At 36.4% G+C, this 21,712-nt stretch overlaps 1 protein-coding gene across 1 annotated transcript; it reads right to left on the reverse strand.

Moving 5' to 3' along the window:
• Positions 1-10,984: 10,984 nt before the first annotated feature.
• On the reverse strand, positions 10,985-20,761 carry LOC126817084 (uncharacterized). The gene is made up of 7 exons (XM_056100258.1): positions 20,382-20,761; positions 18,429-18,776; positions 17,859-18,257; positions 16,951-17,298; positions 16,306-16,740; positions 15,755-15,910; positions 10,985-13,813 (listed from the first exon to the last, which is right to left on the reverse strand). Exons 1-7 carry the CDS (start codon positions 20,551-20,553, stop codon positions 11,523-11,525), a joined length of 4,149 nt encoding a protein of 1,382 aa, XP_055956233.1. The 5' UTR covers positions 20,554-20,761; the 3' UTR covers positions 10,985-11,522.
• Positions 20,762-21,712: the final 951 nt, after the last annotated feature.

The raw sequence follows: 21,712 nt of genomic DNA on the forward strand, positions 1-21,712 counted from the left end.
TCCAGGATGACAACGCAAGATGTCACAGGGCCAGGATCGTTACAGGTTACCTCCAACAACAGAACATCACCACATTACCTTGGCCAGCACTGAGTCCCGACCTCTCCCCCATCGAGCATGTCTGGGACATGCTTGGACAGAGGTTACGTCAACGTCAACAACGTCAACGTCAACAACGTCCTGCCAATGTCCAAGAACTTGCTGCTGCGTTGCAACAGGAATGGGACAATCTGGACCAAAATGACCTTAGACGTCTCATTAGGAGTATGCCACGTCGGATCAATGCTTGTTTGGCAAACAGAGGAGGATTTACCCGTTACTGACTTGGTTGTAATGCTGTGGTAACTTTGCTGTTTGACCCCGGGTATCATTTTACCCTTATAATGGTCAGTCTGTGCCTTACTTAGTCTAACGATCATTTGGAATAAATCGATGAATGTGAACTTCATTTCATTTTGTCATTTGTTTCTTCGTCAGTTTCATTAGGTGACTTTAATAACACTTAAAAATCAAATGTTGTTCTCTAGCGCATTCAACCAGGAGAGTACCGTTCCTCATTTTCTTAACGCTTTTACCAGATAATCCGGCGAGACCCTTAGCCACCGTGAATGAAGATTGTTTGCTCAACGAGGTTTCATTGGTACTCTTATCGCCAGTCGGTCCTAGTTTAGGTTGGCGAAGGTTTTTAATTTGGGAAGTCATTTATAAGATTTGAAAATTCGTCACTGACAGCTCTCCAATCCCCAAGGATTGCAACACCAGTACAAGCTATTCAGACAAAGTAAAGGTGATATCTTGTGCATTATCCCATTGACCTAACCCGCTGCTTCAGAGAAGATGCTACAGGAGACTAAACTTATAATACAGTAAGGGGGACAATGAAATGAAATGTGGTTTTATGGCACGTCAGCTCCAACCGGGCTATATTGCGCCAAACATATGGTGAATATTACAAGACAGGCTAAATTATATCACAGAAAAAATTATATGCATAAATAAAAACAATATCACAGTTAGTAAAATTAAAAATAAAATACAACTTTTATGCATATAAATATTAAATACAAAAATGAAATGATATATATATATATATATACAATTAAAATTTATGATAAAATCCTGTCTCCTTTAAAAAGTCTAACACTTTACCATATAAACCCTGTTGGGCAAACATGTGATGTAATGACTGACAACGGTAAAAATTTGATCTGATATCCTTGAAATGCTTGCACTCAATCAAAATGTGCTTAACTGTCAAAGGAACATGACAGTTGTCACATTCTGGTTGAGGCTCTCGCTTTAAAATGAAAATATGAGTTAAAAAAGAATGACCAATGCGAGAGCGACACAAAACAACTTCATCCCTCCTGTTAGTTCTATAGGAGCTTGGCCAGTCTCCTAAAAGAGGCTTGATGTGATGAAGTTTGTTTGTGTCTGCAAGATCCCAAGACCGTTGCCAGCGGTCATAAATAAATAAGTTAATGCATGATTTAAAATCGGTGAAAGGTAAAAGAAATTGTGATATGGGAAGATCTAAAACAGACTTGGCAGCTAAGTCTGCTTGATCATTCCCTGTAATATCAACATGACTGGGGAGCCAGCAAAGGACAGTGTCCTTGCCGTACAACTCGTGTGATAGTAGCAGACGATAAATGTCTGCTACTAAAGGGTGTATAAGCTGCTTATTGTTTATTGCCTGTAAAGAGGACAAAGAATCAGTAAATATAATGTGTTTTAAAGATGAAGAGGATTTGATGAACTCCAAAGCATGAAAGATGGCCTGGAGTTCAGCAGTAAATATAGAAGCAGCAGGAGGAAGACGAACAGAAATGGTCTCAGATGGCGTGACAGTAGCCGAGGCTACCCGATCGCCATCTTTGGAACCATCTGTATAAATTGGAGCATAATCACCATATTTAGACCTTAACTCTCTGAAGAGAGACTGAAACACTGTGGAACTAGTATCTTTCTTTTTGTTTTTTGTAAGATCGAGATCGATCTTGGGAGGAGATATAGACCATGGTGGTGTCTCAAAGAAAGGGGCATTCGCAATACTGTCTTGACTGATACCAGCCTGAGACAAAAGGGGTTGAATGCGAATACCGAATGAAGGGTCTAAATATGGTGTTAAATGAAATATGGTGAGGCAGAGATGCAATTTTTGTAGCATACTGCAGTGCAAGTTTATCACGTCTGTCATGCAATGAGGACTCATGCGCCTCGACGTATAAACTCTGCACTGGAGGTAAGGGGGACAAACATTTTCTCATCAACTAACACGACCAAATCCTAACACTAACACAAGTGGGCCACTCTGAACTCCCGTCTAGGTGAACCATAGGCCAAAGTAATGTGTTGCAGAAAAAGGGCTCGCAAGCCAAATCCCCACTCAATTACCAGGATTCCACTCTCCACCGACACGGGTAGCAACGCACGGCAAACACGTTGCCCCATTACAGGGATCCTTTTATAGATGATATTAGATGCAAAACAGAAACATTCAATCGGCTTATTGGATGATAGAATATGGAAATCAATATCTTTAATCATCAAATATTTATGCTATTGAATGACGTATGATATTAAAATCTGGTTTATGAAGGTAATAGATAGATAGGTGTGCACCATGTATAGGTCAATAACAGACATTTAGATGTTGGACCATAATGTGATATGAGATTAATTAAATATTTACTTAACGATACCCTTATGTGACAGCTCAATCGGCCTATTATGGTTTTAAAGGTTATGTAAACTATTATTTAGACATGTATTCACCCGACAAGTCAATAATCTCATCTGTAAACTATCGGATGGCACATATCTAAATGGGTTGTAATGCCCACGAAACAATTATATCATGAACATTCGCACAAGTTTCCAACTTAGTATATACAGAATAAATTGATCCATTGTACATAAAGAGTACATAGAATAGAAATAATAATATGGTTATATATTACCCGTGTTCCGATACGCCAAGCATATTACCATTCTGTTCATTTTAAAAGTTAGGTCGTTTTCATGTGACGAAGAAGCCTTTTGTATTTCAATGATTTAACATAACCCCAAGAGTTATTGCCCTTGTAGTTTTGTAGAATCATGCGAATGCTCTAATGACAAACTAAAACTTCCTTCACCAATTTCCAGAGATCACTTTTCAGAATCTTGTGAACGCTCTAGCGAATAAATACTCAGCCGATCTGCTTGTAATGAATATGCATTGTTCACATTAGTGAGACAAAGAAGCCCATTGCATTTCAGCAATTACCTTTTGTAACTAACAAAAGATTTCATTGCTTTGATTATTGCTGAGAAGAATCTTAACGGATTTCAATAATTTCCGTTAATTAATTAATTAATCGGTAGCGTCTGCTTGCAAAGTAAAATTGTTTTATGATTGCAATGTAATTTAGTGTGTTGATCAGTTTTTTCTGTAGAAGAAAATATTCATTTAGAACAAGTTTGCCACCATCAACTTTGCTAGTGGTATTTCCAATTGTTATTATTAGTATTGGGTGTTACTCAAAAAAGGCTTAACCTTTTCAGAACATCTAGTGTCACTTTTGTTTAAACAATATTTTATATAATAAACTGAACTTCTTACAGAAGCCAATTTTTATGACTGGATTGTATCAAATTGATGTTTGTATTTTGTCAACTGTAACTATTATTTTATTATTTATACTGTGATCTGTACCAAGGACAAATCAAAAACTTTTTGTAAAATAAGAAGTATATTATTTGGCACATGAACAAAACAATTTGACACATGCACTAAACACTGTTTGTGTTTATTGAAATATTCATAGAAGTTAAATAACTTATGTATAATATGTCGTAATATTATAGATTTATTTACTTTACAGATTATAGAAATATAGGGCAAAGAAATTTGACACATGCACTAAACACTGTTTGTGTTTATTGAAATATTCATAGAAGTTAAATAACTTATGTATAAAATGTCGTAATATTATAGATTTATTTACTTTACAGATTATAGAAATATAGGGCAAAGAAATATGAGAGAAATAATAGCTGATTCATCAAATGATTTAAATTTATTTAGAAAATTGATCCACATCAGATTAACATTTCCATATTTAGATATCGGGCATAGATAAGTCATATGGGATAGGGGGTTGAGTGACCGAATGGTTAACTGGTAGCGCGCGCGCGTTGGATCAGAAGGTCTGTCAAGAGGCGTGGTTTCGGTTCCCCGCTTGTACGTGACAATGGGAAGGGTCGCCTGTCCAACCTCGTGAGTTCCCCCCCCCCTCTCTGCTAAAAACCCCTACGCCCAAACGCATTATTAAAATAAGGTTAAACCATTTGTTAGTCCCGAGATGAGCTGGTTTGAGTCGAGTAGAAATTAAAACCTCTTTTTTCCCGCTCCCATATCAAATAAGGAATCTGGGTGACTGATTTTGGAACAAGAAACATATAGATCTTCGATGGAATCTACTTTTCTGCAAAAGTATGACTTTAGTATCAATGTAGTCTTCTCAGCCATTCATATACGGTAATTTCAAATATATGGTACTTTTCTCAAATAATATAAGTTTTCTGAATACATGAAAAGTGGGAGCATTTTTAGATGGATCACAATTAATATTTCAGACGTCATGAAAGAAATAATATTATCAGTGCACACATGTATTGTAAAAAAAACTGTCATTTTAATCTCATGTGATGTGCCCTCTTGATGTATCCACTTGTTCTTGTTCTTTGATGTCCGCTTGTTCTAGTTGTTTTATGTGGCGTGTATCCATTTGTTCTTGTTGTTTGATGTGATGTATCCACTTGTTCTTGTTGTTTGATATGGTTATTCTTTTATGTGGCGTGTATCCACTTGTTCTTGTTGTTTGATGTGGTTATTCTTTGATGTGGCGTGTCATGCTGTTTGTTGTCCGCTTCTGACTAATAGCTAATATTTGAGAATGCAATCCTACTGATAGTGAATTTCATAATTGACATGTCCATTTCCGAGTGGTCGTTAATTAGATGTATTATCGTCTGTCTTAATGAAGTTGAAGAATATTATTATTACATAATCACATACAGTAGACTTTTACATCCTGACCTACAGTAGACTTGTACATCCTGACCTAATACCGATATTAACATTCTGAAGTTCTTACACAGCGTAAGATAATGGAGATACATGAAATAGGTATGATGTTTTGAATACTTTTTGGTTTGTATAGGGTAACCAGATTATTTATAGTAGAAACCAAGACATGTTATACCATTTTCTAGAAGTTGGGAGATGTGTTCTCCGCCATTTTGTGATGGTAGTTACACTCAAAATATATGTAATATGTTGTGTTATGTACTAAGCTATAAAATATTTAGATTAGAAGTGGTATTATGAAGTATTGATCACCAGTTTAATAATGTCATTTGTGTTATTATTTTTTCAACTGAAAAACACCCAAAATTATTTTTTATCTGTGGAGTGATTTAAAAACCGGAACATCTTGGTATTTGAGAGGCATCGGGACGGGACGATAAAAAGTAACACAAAAATCAAGACCGTCCCGGTAAATGGATGCATGAATAACGGCATACACGATAAATAATTTACATCGGTATTTACCCCAGCCACAGCAGATTGCCAAGGTTAATTGACAGGACTGCTTAAGTTCATCAGGAAATATTAAAGATATTCAAGGGTGATATTCAAGGCCCATAAAATGAATGTCGTTCTTTCTGTTCTGCAGCAGTGTTCAAAAGAAAAATCATCCCACCCAACTCTCTAATCAATCGGCTAAAACAAGACAAAATAACGGACTATGGGTGTATTTATATGGATAACCGCCCAAATTCATTACTGAGACCGAGAATAATAGCTTATTCATACACAAAATCTAAATTGTTGTAAAAGAGTCACATACCGTTACGATAGACACGCCTTGCCGCCATCCCCTTGTACGAAATGATTTATCCCGATAATTGATGTAATTAGCTCCTATTTTTGTATTTCTCGAAGTCATAGTTTGTGAGGATTTCAATTTTGAAAGAAAGAACTTGCACAATAGACTTTATTTAAGCGGAGGTGATTTCAAACACACAGACAAGTTTATAATAACCATAATTAAGTAGTTTGTTCATAATGGAATAAATCCGTTTAAAATTTATGACGGTTCAGACAGTGTAGTGTAAATTCATCTTTATTTATTTCATCGCAAGAATATATTGGATACCGGAAGTTATTCCGCACGAATTAGTAGAAGGGATGAATTACAAAATAATATTTTAAAAATGTTGGAGACATGCACCCACCACAGCAAGGTAGATCACTATGAGCCCCATTTGGCTAGTGTGGAAGCCAAACGTGAACCTATTAGACGTATGAATGTGGAAAAGGCCAGGTTAAGAGGTCATCAACATGTAATATGAACTTTTGATCCTTAATGACCCAAATATTTTATGTATCCCAAAACGAAAGTAAAACGAAATCGGACTTATCGCCCTACTGTTCTGTCCCGACTGGGCTAATAATAGCGATCGGCTCCACTGCTAGAGGGCTCAGACAGTGTTGTGCTCAGCTATGGACGATTTTCAACCCCACTCTTAGAGAGTATGCACGCGTGTCCCAAAAAAATGGTTAGGCCCAATGGCGGTTGACATGCGGTACATAAGTGGACTTTAAATAAATTGTTGAAGGTTTCTTTTTTTATTGAAATTGTCTGACACGCGCAGATGCACTCAAACTTTTACTTACAATTATGAAAATAAACACTCAATTAGTGATCTAAAATATTGTTGAGGTCGGAAACCCATGTGGAAAGTGGCAATTCCTGGAAATCGGCACCGTGTCGGATTCGAAAGGGACGCAACTCCACCACAATACAGACAAAGACCACAGTTAATACCTCAACTGACTTTGACAAAAGAAAATGTTGCTTGTCGTTCAGTGTGTATTATTAGATTTATAAGTGTAATTTAAAATTCAGATGTAATTTTTGAAAATTGAATTAATACAGTCCATTTTAATTGATAGCATTTAGAGTTCCATAATGCTTGGGAAGAAAATATGTTTGTACCTGTTGCATAAAGGTATTATTTTAATTTATCAGGATTGTGTATGTTTGAGATTAAAATATATACATTAATAAATCCTAAATACACGAACATACAGTTTGGTATGAATAATAATATTGCTGTGCTGGCTATATAAACTTTTACTTGATATAATTAAATCTTTTGTATTTTCAGTAGTATGGTAGACTTGTGTTCTGGTACCTAGGTGAGTGCCAACTTGGGAAGAATGGTAGACTTGTGTTCTGGTACCTAGGTGACTGCCAACTTGGGAAGAAAATTATATTTCATGTTGATTTATTTAATACAGTTAGCTACATAAATAATTGATAAATAATTTGATTTTTTTTATAATTTTTCTGTTTTTTTTTTGGGGGGGGGGGGGAGAGTATTATAAATATTATGATACTGGAATATAGATAAACGATTTTATTTTATGTATTTATTTATTTATGTCTTTTTATTTTATTTTATTTTTTTAAATTTGTGGCGTGGGGGAGGGGGGTGGTTATTTTCATTTTAGTTTTATTCTTAGTTCATTCTTAATTTGTTTTGAATACTCTACGACGATTTTTTTTTTTTTTAAAGTGTTGATTAAAATGTATCATTATTGATTATGAATTTGTATAGTTCAAGTTATTATTTAATTTTCTGTACCGGTATTTTAAACCATGTGTTTATATGGGGGGGGGGCAAGGGCTTCTGGGGGCGCCGATGTACTCGTAGTGGGCGCCCAACCAAAGTCACTCGGCTTTATAGAGCGCCCATACTGATATGGACACGTTAGTCGTTGGTTTCGTATTGCGTCCAATGGAAAGGGCGCCTTTGGCGCCCATTGGGGGAGCAGAGATTATTGTCATTATAAGGCGCCCCACCAAACATGTCATAATGGAAAGCCCTCTGGGATAAGGTGCACCACAGATCACGCCGTTTTAAACGCCCCATCAAGTTGAGTTCATCGCGTGAGGCTCCTCACCATTTGATTGCTGAGGCTCACATAAAACCAATTGACTTTGGTAGGGCGCCATGCCAATCTCGTCGTGTGTGCCCAACAAATATCACTTGGCTTTATGGGGCGCCTATACTGATTTGGGCATGTAAGTCGCTGGCCTCCTATTGTGTTCAATGGAAAGGGCGCAGATTTTTTCCAAGTGGGGCGCAGATTGTTTCCGGGGTGGGCAGCTGCCCCCCTCTTGCCCCCCCCCCCCCCGCTAGGTACGGGCCTGGAAATATATTTTCGCATTGCAAATATGGGCTGAAAATTGAAGCAAAATGACTGATTTCGTGAAAAGGGGTGGGGTGGGGTTGGTTGTCTGCCAGTTGGCGTTACTAAACGGACAGTAACTCCGTCAATTCTGCTCGGATTGTGAAAAACTTGGTGTTGTTACAACGCTGAGATGTGCGGCGTTCGGCAAACAACAAGGTTATCGACAATTAATTAATATTTAAAAATAACTGCCGGTAGCTACTAATAAAGACAAATGAAATGAAATGAAATGGAGTTTAACGTCCTACTTTTCTGCTCCTAACCTGGGCTAATGAAGACGGGCATACGCCATACAGTGTGCTATGAGGGAAATTTTGCCCGGACAGCGGCACTATGAAATGAAATGAAATGGAGTTTAACGTCCTACTTTTCTGCTCCTAACCTGGACTAATGAAGACGGGCATACGCCATACAGTGTGCTATGAGGGAAATTTTGCCCGGACAGCAGCAATACGGCCTACTCTTATATCGAATTCCAACTGCCAAGGGATCTTTTACGTGCACGCCAATGTGTACACGGGACCTCGGTTTTTCGTCCCATCCGACAGCTTTCCTTGTCAGTCCCTCCGTCCTGCATCACTGACAAGGGAGAACCACGCCGGAAAATCTGGATGAACTTTCTCGGCCAAAGCAGGGATCGAACACCCGACCTCCAGGCTAGCGAGCTAGCGTCTTACCCACTTAGCCACGTGATCCCCACTAATAAAGACGGGCATACGTAATACAGTGTGCTATAAGGGAAGCTCTGCCCGGACTGCGTCGATACGATCTACTCTTAATTCGAATTACAACTACCAAGGGATCTTTTACGTGCACACAGAGGCGTACGGGCGCGATGACTGTTATTGAGCAGAACCTGAAATGTATAGTGGCTGATTGGTATCATGTCGTGATGTCGCCCTTCCTGTTCGGGTGGAACATTAAAGATACATTATGGGAGATAAGATAAAGAGATGGCAGTTCTCGCTATAATAGTTAAAAACTAGATAGTGTAAAGGTAATTTGCTGAAAATTTCAGTCAAATTGATCCACTATGAGCCGAGAAAGAAGCGGGTGAAATTTTTGCATAGTCTCGGTCATCATTACTAAAATCATTAATATAAACAGCATAGTCTCGATTATCCACTTTTTTCTGATATAATTATCTTTGGCCGTTAGCGGCATATAGGAATCTAATCCAGCCTACATCGAAGTCTAGCCTTGACATCGAGAGTTTATTATGGTCTGGATAAGTTAATTAATGTCTAATTGATAATTTAGATAACATTTCAGGCCTAAAGAAAGACTTGTAATAAGCAGATTTTGCTCTTGCATAATGCATGTTTAATCAAAGGTACCGTGTACACATTGGTGTCTGGGAGAAGTGAGAGGGCTTTCAAGGAACGTTGTCTTAAAGCTCTGTACACACTGCCAACATTTTCGGTAACGTGTTGATCAGGTGCCATGTTGGTGAAAAAGTGGATAGTGTGTACAGTTCGGAAACATTCGAAACATGTTGTCCAAATGTTACCGAAATAAATACAATGATGTTGCCGAGTGTTGTCTAATCAGAAATTGGCCACAAATCACATGATCTACCTGGCAGCTACCAGCAAGAAACGGTTGTTAAGTTGCCCAACAATGTTGTCGAACTGTTTCCTGTGTATACAGTGTCAATATTTGTTGCCCGGGTGTGTTGCCGAGATGTTTCCGAAAATGTTGGCAGTGTGTACAAAGCTTAACACTTTACATTTTATCCAGGCTTGTGGGTTTGAGAGAAGGCTAGGTTTACAATAAACAGTTTCTAGTCGTTCGGGTAATTGTCTCCATGCTTGTAGGTTTGAGAGAAGGCTAGGTTTACAATAACCAGTTTTTAGTCGTTCGGGTAATTGTCTCCATGCCTGTAGGTCTGAGAGAAGGCTAGGCTTACAGTAAACAGTTTCTAGTCGTTCGGGTAATTGTCTCCAGACTTGTAGGTTTGAGAGAAGGCTAGGTTTACAATAAACAGTTTCTAGTGGTTCGGGTAATTGTCTCCAGGCTTGTAGGTTTGAGAGAAGGCTAGGCTATAACCAGTTTCTAGTCGTTCGGGTAATTTTCTCCAGGCTTGTAGGTTTGAGAGAAGGCTAGGCTATAAACAGTTTCTAGTCGTTCGGGTAATTGTCTCCAGGCTTGTAGGTCTGAGAGAAGGCTAGGCTTACAGTAAACAGTTTCTAGTCGTTCGGGTAATTGTCTCCAGGCTTGTAGGTCTGAGAGAAGGCTAGGCTTACAGTAAACAGTTTCTAGTCGTTCGGGTAATTTTCTCCAGGCTTGTAGGTCTGAGAGAAGGCTGGGCTTGCAATAACCAGTTTCTAGTCGTTCGGACAATAACTCGGTTGGTGTAGAAAAACAGGACGTTAAACCCCGTTTCAGTTCTAGAAGTTTAATCCCAATGTTGTACCTGTCAAGGAGTTGTGGTGTCACCTGCATAACCACGTGGGTTTTCTCTGCCCCCCTCCCCTCCCTACTGATTAAGAGTCCTGTTCAAGCGAATTAGTAGAATAAAGATATAGCCTACCATATGTTAGTCCCATAATGACCTACATGTGTTGAGTAGACGTTAAACCCTCTTCCCCGTGTCTCTTTATTCTATTGTAATTAACAACATGTCCTACATTCAGTCACATGTCTATTGATCAAGGTTACCAATAAAATAAATATAGTTTGTTTTATTTACCTTCAGTTTATTCATATATGATAAATATTTATACAGATATAATCCAATAATAACTGTGATATAAATTTATATATACAGGTCAATGTCTATAATACAGGTCAATGTTTATAATACAGGTCAATGTCTATAATACAGGTCAATGTCTATAATACAAGTTAATGTCTATATATGGTTTACAATATTAAAATATAACTGTGGTTGAAATGTCATGGTGTTCGAGACTAGTTTTTAATTTACCGTAAACAAGATTTACCTATGAAAGTATGATATTATTGGTATGTACATGTACATAGAATTATTACTAAATAAAATGGTGTTTAACGTCCTACTTTTCTGCCCCGACTGGGCTAATAATGAAGACGGGTGTATGTCATAGAGTAGCCTACTCTTTTGTCGAATTGCAGCTCTCCAGGGATCTTTTACGTCCACACCCCATTCAAATGGCTGTACCTTGCTACCCAATAGATGTAGTTTCAAACATAATTTTATAATTTACGGTTTTCTATAAGCTATTCATTAATCAGTAAAACCATTTTTAATAAGATATTGTACACATGATTTTCTAGCATGTTGACGAGCAAATTGTAATACACTCAAATTATTTATATCTCTAACCATTTTATTAACATTCATAGACATCAATAATTCTATTTTCTTTATACAATTTCTTCGTTTTGTCAAAACACAATCAAATAGAGGTGTTCGATTATTATCATCCCTACTTTCTATATCGATTTTTTTTGTGTTTATAAAAAACTTTACACAATCTAGTCCACCATATTGACAGGCATAGTGAAGTATATTATCTAGTTTAGCACCTGCATCTACTAACTTCTTGACCTTTTCTAATGACTGGATTTTTGAACTAATAGCTAACATTAAAGGACTTTCATTTTCACCATTCCTGCCTTCAATATCTAAACCTTTATGAATAAAGTATTTAACACAATCTAGACTGCCATATTGACAGGCATAGTGAAGTATACTGGAGGAATGATCTAGTTGACCACCCTTGTCTAATAATAATTCGACCTTTTGACCTGAATGTTTTGATGAACGCAGGGCCGATATTATTGGAGTTTCATTTGCTTTGTTTTTTATCTCTATATCTATACTTTTACTTAACAAAAATTCAACATCTTCTACTTCATGCCATCTGCATACAATATGCAGTAGACTATCACCTGAATATCTTTTTACATCAAGATTAGCACCACAATTTGCCAATACTCTCATCTTCTCACTAGGTTGTTTATATGAAGATATAGCTACAAGTATTGGGGTTTTATCATCACCATTCTTACTCTCTATATCTACCCTACCTGTATTTAACAACAATTTAACAGTTTCTACACACCCAACCCTACACGCCTCATGCAATAAACTAACATCAAGTTTAGCACCATATGATATCAATAATTCTAGTTTTTCTACAGGTTGTTTATATGAATCTTTAGCTACAAGTATTGGGGTACTACCACCATTGTTCTTACTCTCTATATCTATCCTACCTGTATTTAACAACAATTTAACAGTTTCTACACATCCATACCTACACGCTACATGTAATATACTATCACGATAATTATCTTTAACACCAAGTTTAGCACCATATGATATCAATAATTCTAGTTTCTCAACAGGTTGTTTATTGGAACCTATAGCTACAAGTATTGGGGTTTCACCATAAACATCCCTACACTCTATATCTACTACCCTACCTGTATTTAACAACCATTTAACAGTTTCTACACATTCATACTTACACGCTTTATGTAATAAACTATCACCATCCCAATATTTAACATCAAGTTTAGCACCATATGATATCAACAACTCTAGTTTCTCAACAGGTTGTTTATCGGAACGTATAGCTGTAAATATTGGGGTTTCATTATCATTATTTATACTCTCTACATCTACCCTACTTGTATTTAACAACCATTTAACAGTTTCTACACATCCATACTCACACGCTACATGTAATAAACTATTACTATCCTCATCTTTAACATCAAGTTTAGCACCATATGATATCAATAATTCTAGTTTTTCTACAGGTTGTCTACGTGAACGTATAGCTACAAGTATTGGAGTATTATCACACCAACCCTTACTCTCTATATCTATCCTACCTGTATTTAACAACAATTTAACAGTTTCTACACATCCATACTTACACGCCTCATGCAATAAACTAACATCAAGTTTAGCACCATATGATATCAATAATTCTAGTTTCTCAACAGGTTGTTTATCGGAACCTATAGCTTTAAATATTGGTGTTTCATCATCATTATTCATACTTTCTATATCTACCCTACCTGTATTTAACAACCATTTAACAGTTTCTACACACCCAACCCTACACGCCTCATGCAATAAACTATTACTACCCCATCCCCTAACATCAAGTTTAGCACCATATGATATCAATAATTCTAGTTTCTCTATAGGTTGGATATCCGATTTAATACAATAAAACATGGTTGGCCTATTGAATATACCTGTATTATTTATATCAATTGTTTTATCTGATAAAATAGATTTTAATTCTTCTAATGTACCATGTTCACAAACAGTATGTAATGTATCTTTATCTACTGGTCTAACAACTTTATCATCATCGTAAACAGGTGATGTTTTAACTGGTGTTGTATCATCTTTACGTTGATTAATATGACTAGAATCTAGACACCGTGATGTTGATGGTTGACCAGACTCTAGATCCTGATGTTGGGAAATGAATTGTAGACAAGACTCTAGATTTGGTGAGTGGTGACCTGGTGTCAATAAAGTTGTAATATCTGAAATATATGAATTACGGTATATTATGTATAAGACTAAAATGTAATAAGTAACATAAATGTTGAATTTGAACCACTGACTACGGAGGTTGGTATGAATGGCATTTATAAACAGGTCGAAACAAATAACAAAACATGTCGAAATTTAACACGGTCATATAATTGGTACGTTTAGATACGACACTTGGTTACCGAACATTACTGGTTGCCACGGATGACGTAACGGTGTCCTCGACGTCATGGAATCTATAATGACGTCATGTATATCAAACTGTTTGTCACATGATCTTATTAGATTTGGACCATAATGTGACCAGATGATCTTTACGGAAAAATAATACCACAATAACCTTCATAGATCAAACAATACTACAATAACCTATCCCAAATTACATAACATATTACCTCGAATCAGGATAATATATATAAATGGTATTATTCCCAATTAAACACACTGGAAATGAAACGAAATAGGGCTTGCCATCCTATACTGTTCTGCTACGGCTGGGATAATGAAGAAAGGAATATGCCCTACTATGCCATACAGTGTTCTACGGGGGTAATTTTGGCCGAACAGCGGCGTTACCGCCTACTCTCATATCGAATTTCAACAGCAAAGTGATATTTTATGTGACGCCTAGCCTATGTGTACACCAGACCTCAGTTTTTTGTCCCATCAGGACGACTATATGTTGTCCCTTGTCAGCGACCCTGTCGAGCACCAGTGACAAGAGAAAACCACACCTAAATCGAACATGTAACCTCCAGGTTAGCGAGCCAACGTCTTACTCATTGATTCACCGCGGCTCCCTACACTAGAAAACGCCCACTAACCTAGTTACACATTTTATGTAAAAGACAGGGGGTCATCTAAAATCGTTTGATCTTTAATATACAGTGAAATTGGACAATAATTGGACCACCTTTGTATATAATATCATTATGCTTTTCTACTATTTGTGTAAAAGAAGGGTGGGTGGGGTGGGGCATTTAACAGGAAGTTGCCATAACTCATCTACGATTGTTGTGTAATCAACATATATTTGAACGTCAATTCAAATCGAATAATAATTATGATTTCTAGAGGTTCCATAAACTATAATCACGGACAATAATCCACAAGGTTACGGTTAGATACGTGCCAAAATCGCAACCATCTGCAATGTTGAAGATATAATCTCAGTTTCATAAAAGAAATAAGGAAACAATTTGATCTCTAGACTAGACAGCTGTCCTTGTCAGACCATCCATCCTGCACCACCGACAAGGGGGAAACCACGCCGGAAAATCCCGACGACCTCTCTCTCAGTCAATGCAGGGATGGAACACGCGATCTCCAGGATAGCCAGCCAGCTTCCTACCCACCTAAATGAGAACAGACGTCTGAACGGACGTGGACAACGGCATAAAACGTCCACTCTAATATTTAAGAGGAACAAGTCTATAAAATGTATTTTTTTTGTGAGTCTAATATTTATTCAATGTTTCTATTTTCATTGTTATGAACTCAAAAACGAAGTGGTTTTATCAGATACTGGTAGTTTAGAAGTTAGTGTTATATCATCCCTCATGGACAATTGCCGTTCATCCTACTTTTTTCAATTTCTCTCGTCCCATCCAAAATACCTGGAGTAAATTCCACACGAAATGTGTTATGCCCGACAAGTTAGAACTACATGATTTGAATAGGTTAATGCCTTTGCACCACCCCACCCTCTTGACCGGAAGAGACCTTGGTGACCCCAAACTAAGCACACTATTCATCTGTCCTCAGCCTTATGATTTTTTTAAACAATACCTTATTCATCTCAATGAGATTCTATAACAGCCAATGTAATACACCTCAATATGTTAATCATGGGTATCTATAATGTCCGTTGAACAGTTTTTAGAGATCAATTATTGCAACATTTAATATGGCGTGTGAATATTGTGCTATACCTTGTTGATCAACAGCTGGCTGGGATATACCATGAGTCTGATCTATATCTGGTCTTGTAGTAGAAGACAGAACAGTTGGTTGCATTACGCCACAAGTCTCATTTATCTCTTGTGGTTCTTTTTTGATAAACAAGCCAGTATGTTCAACAACTTTGTCTAAAATGTATAAAATTAAAAAGCATACATATTAAGGTTAACGCATTATGTATCGTCTTTTAAACATATTATATGTTTTTGTTAACCAGACAGGTTGATGTATGTAAAGTTAGAAGACAAACTCGTGTTTACATCAGACAAACTGATTAATTACTATATATTTTTCATGTCAACAAGGCTGTGCCATGGAGATGGAGAACAATTGTCGATGTAATTATAATTAGTGTTTATTATTATCAATGTTTTAATTAATGGTTATTATAGACAAAATGTGAACATATACAGTCCACTACTTAACGGGACGGGAATCATGTGCAAAAATCCATTAGTAAAGTGGCAAAAATAAATGAACTGCCTAGGTAGGATTATATCGTAGTTTATATTAGGTTGACAACCTTTTAAAATGCCGTCTACTAATATATCCGGTGAATTTGGTTTAATTAGCCGTGGATCATTTATCGGTATACTACAGTCGCTATCATCAGTCTCATCTATATTCCAAAGTTCCTGTTCTATCAGCCGTTTATCAACTGGTTTATCATCTGTTGATAGACTACAGTCGCTATCATCAGCCTCATCTATATTCCAAAATTCCTGTTCTATCAGCCGTTTATCAACTGGTTTATCATCTGTTGGTAGACTGCAGTCTATATCATCAGTCTGATGTACATCTAGAGGTTCTTGTTTTACCAGTAGTTTATCATCTGTTGGTAGACTACAGTCTATATCATCAGTCTGGTGTACATCTAGAGGTTCTTGTTTTATCAGCAGTTTCCCATCCCTTGCTTGAATATCAACTGACGAATAATTGGATTCATTTATTTCTACATCTGAAATATGTCGATATTAAAGAATAAATGAAGATAGATATAAACTATGTTTTAATGTTTTAATTAATGGTTATTATAGACAAAATGTGAACATATACAGTCCACTACTTAACGGGACGGGAATCATGTGCAAAAATCCATTAGTAAAGTGGCAAAAATAAATGAACTGCCTAGGTAGGATTATATCGTAGTTTATATTAGGTTGACAACCTTTTAAAATGTCGTCTACTAATCTATCCGGTGAATTTGGTTTAATTAGCTGTGGATCATATATCGGTATACTACAGTCCATATCACCAATCCCATCTATATTCCAAAATTCCTGTTTTATCAACCGTTTATCAACTGGTTTATCATCTGTTGGTAGACTACAATCTATATCATCAGTCTGATGTACATCTAGAGGTTCTTGTTTTACCAGTAGTTTATCATCTGTTGGTAGACTACAGTCGTTATCATCAGTCTGATGTACATCTAGAGGTTCTTGTTTTCCCAGTAGTTTCCCATCTGTTGCTTGAATATCAACTGACGAATAATCGGATTCATTTATTCCTACATCTGAAATATTGCGATATTAAAGAATAAATAGAAAGAGCGGGAGAAATGGGGTTAAATGTCCACTCGACACACACTTGGTCATTTCGGGACTAGCATATGGTTTATTTTTTTTTCAATCATTCGCTTGAGCGTAGGGGTCTTTAGCAGTGGGAGAAAACCGGATGACCCGGAGAAAACCCACGAGGTTGGACAGGTGACCCTACTCCTTGTCACGTACAACCGGGGATTTGACACCACGCCAGGCGACTCAATGACAAGCCCTATAAAACATTGCGCACGTGCTAACCATTTGGCCATTCACCCCCCCCCCCCTACATAATAAATAAAGACAGATATAAACTAAATGGATATGAACACGTAATAATAATGTGAACAATGTCAGATTTACAAATCCTCAAAATACAAAGGGGGTATTATGCCATAACGAGTCAAGCTACTGGATACTGGGATTGGCCAAAACGTATTCTGTTCTGAACATAGCATCTGTTTTACAACAAAAATACTAAAGATACAGTCGGCCAAGAAACACTACTGGTTGTTAATTACCGAATAAAGCTTACCTTGTCCATTATCATCATCTTCAAATTCCTCTTTAATTCTGTCTATTATAACATTTTGTTCATAAATTCGGTCCAGCTCATCGCACAAAATACTGTTTCTCACTTTCGTCATTTGTAGATCTTCATTTCTTGTCTCCCTTTCCTCTTTTAGTCGGTCCAGTAGCTTCGTTTTTGTTCTCATCTCGGACTTGAATCGAACCAAGATATTGGTTTTTGTTTTTAAAGCTATCCTCCATGAGTTCAACGTCGTTTTTATCCGCCGGTTCTCTGTGGAAGATATGTGAAGCGCCTGTTCACTCTCCCGTTTTATTTGTTGAAGTTTTTTCTGTAACTGTAAATATTTTTTCTCTGCCTGTAATTGTTTCACTTCCCTTTTAACTATTCCACCCATATCAACATCTGAAATTATTATAAATAACAAAATAACGTTATGTCATATATCTGAAATAAATCCACTTCAACATATTAATATAAGAATAATAGGTGAATCCTCGAAAGAAAGTATTTAATTCAATATCGCTGACAAACTAAAATAATGGTATCGAATGTAAATTGTTCTATTTTACTTACCCGATGATAATTGTTCGGCTACTGCTCCATATCCTGATATATATAAACAATCAATAAATTTTGGATATGCATGTCTACCACAAGTTTGAAGAATATCTAGAAATTGACGAATCATTTGTTTTGTACCACCGCTAGATTCCGCTCTACTGATTTTTTCCAAGTCATCTTCATTTAGGACATACATTTCAATTAAGCTGTCTAATAATGGGTGTAGAGGATTCAGATTCTCTGTTAAATACACGTAGTTAGATCTTATCCTAAATTCATCTTCAGGTGGCATCTTTCCTTTCTCTCTTCTAGCTATAACTTTTCTCCTCTTAGCATGGGGTGGACTCTCTTGGTATTCAACTGAAACAATAAACACCAAGATATTATACCCGTGTCTATAACAACAAATATTTGTATCATTAACATTCAGGTGTAATGACTACTATTTGAAAATGGACTTCATGCAAAAAAAAATATCACTGATGTTTCAATGCCATATAATATAATGCATTTCCGGAAAGCATCGAACAAAATCTATAATTATGAATTGAAACCATTTTATAAACAAAAACATGGGAGTAACTTCCGGAAATGATGTACTGTACTTCAACGTCATTTCATAACCATCGACCTTAAGAGTAACTGTGAGTCCAGGAATAAGAACTCTATTATAATTTTATACAATCTATTTCCTGTGAAACATAATGAAATCATGACAAAGCCGGGAAAACCTTTGCTACAGAACATCGTCATTTCTAATTTTTACTCTGAAATGTAATACTGTTTTGGGTACATCTTACAACATAAATGTTGAATATAGATATATGATACATACATGTACAGTGTATTTGAAAAGATAGATAATTATTGTTTCAATCAAAAAATAATATAAAGTTGATGGCCATTTACTCAGAAGTTGGTAAATGGATTATTAAACGTCGCAATGCCGAAACTATCGTTATGGATAAAGAAAAGTTTCAAAACATTATTCATTTTCTCATTGACAATGCCATAGTTGAAGTTGGAGATCAGATAATACAGCAAACTATTGGTTTGCCAGTGGGAACTGACCCCGTCCCATTTATGAGAAAAGCACATTTATATAAATATGAATTCTGCTTTCAGGATCATAAACGAAAAACTGATCACAAAGTAGCTAAAAGTCTAAACTATACCTTCCGATAACATAACACCTATCGCACAGAACTAATATTAAATAAAAAAAAATATGGCACTACAAATGCATCTGTTCTTGGCCTGGATATTAATATAATTAAACAATAAATTTAATGTCGGTATAATCAGATTGTATTTATTTTATACATGTAGCGTGGAATGAAAATTAATCGAAATGGGGTTTACTGTCCATTCAACAATTAAATGGGTTTTGTCGGGCCAGACTCAAGTTTTCAGTGGTTAAAAGTGCAATTTGTGAAATTTTGCCTCTGTGTTCATTGTATTGTATCTCATACATGTTGTTATAATTATTATATTACTTTGTATACGGTCCCGTTGGGTTTCTCCTAACACTATTTGATCAACTTTGCTTCAATTTCATCAACAGTAGGCTAGTCTAAATATCATCTGAATTAGATAGTTCTATTATGCATTTGTCTATTATGTAAAATGCAGAATGGAGAAGTGTAATGTGCAAAATAACTATTATACTGTATTTAGTATTATTGAAAAGTGTATTCTGTATTTTAACACTTTGACATTAGTATTGTGGTGGAATGGAAATTGCAAATTGTAAAACTAGAATACGTATTTTGAAGAACTGCGGACATATGCATTTTGCACCGTGAACATTGAAATAATATTGGCAACTTTATCCTTATATTCTTGTACCTGGTCAATACGATGTATTTTTATAACTGGGCAATATAAGATTTATCCTTATAGTCTTCCTGGATTTGTTTATAAAGATTGTCCAGATTTTAATGTTAATGTTTGAAATATATTTACCTGTTCTGGTATTACCATGTAAAGTTTCTGTTTGTGAAACTAAAGCTGATCCAGTATCTGTACTACTACTGGTACTAGGGGTTGGTCGTGTTTCTAGTTGGAAAATTGTTTTCTTACTAGTGGAATGACTTTCTGAAGATTTCCTTTTACCATTATTTGTCTTACCAGACATGTTAGATCGTCCTGCCAATAAAGGTATTAAATGAACGCTTCCACAGAGAGAGAGAGGTAGAGAGAGAGATTATGCACAATAATGGACAAGCAGTTACATAAACTGTTGAAGTCAATATAACTCGTGACAAATGTTACGTAGTAAAATAAAGACCGGGGTGAAACCTTTGCCGAAAGTTGGCCGAAAGTTGGCCGATATATCGCCGCCTGGACGAAATGACCCCCCCCCCCCCTACCATATTACATTGCACAGTGATTATCAATAACAGTACTATTCACAGAGTGAATCTTGCACTGGTGGATTCCAGTGTTGGCGGCGGTGGTGTACATAATATAAACAACATATCTCGGTACGCGGTATGGCATATACCAATTTTCAGTTGCCGAGTTGGTGAAGAAATGAAAGACGTTAAATCACATCTCATTCAATCTTTTGTTCACTCAATAATTACCCCAAATTTTGAAATCTTCTGACTGAGACAAAATAGCACCCAGCCTCTCTCGGTTACATGGTTTTCAGAAAAGGTGGGAAGTCAAATTCTTCATATAGATGTAAGCCATGGACGAGAACTAATTACAATATTACATGAATAATTATACGAATACTACGTTTGAAGATTATGATTGATAAGGAATATTAATGACGACTTGTGTTTTATAATTGAAATGAGTGTAAGAACAATGCGCATGAGTTCAACAAGACGAAATGAGTTTGGTAAAAACAATAGATACGGTTATTGAGTCTTCTCTAGTATAGATGACACCCCACTCAAATTGTTAACAAGCCGTTGTCATGCAAGATGCGCCCAGATGGACAGAAAACAAGCTAAAAGAAAAAATACAATAAGGTGCTATAATCCAGGGTGTTACGGTCCGACATAACAAATTTATGTCCACAAGCTAATGACACGATTTTTCGTACAATCAGGGGCCATAATCCATGAAGTTACGATCCAATACACGCCGATATCGAAGGGAGGCGAGATCTTTGGGAGATAAACCTATATTTCAAGTTTCGTCAAAATCTGATAAAATTTTTTGACCTGTAGAGTGTCCACAAACAAAATGTGGACGGACGGTGCGACGACAATAAAAGTTATAATGTGAACGTATAAAATTATATTACTTTGACGAAAATGAATTACGAGGTAAACTGTATG

This window comes from Patella vulgata, chromosome 1, assembly GCF_932274485.2.
Source record: "Patella vulgata chromosome 1, xgPatVulg1.2, whole genome shotgun sequence".
Lineage (NCBI taxonomy): Eukaryota > Metazoa > Mollusca > Gastropoda > Patellidae > Patella > Patella vulgata.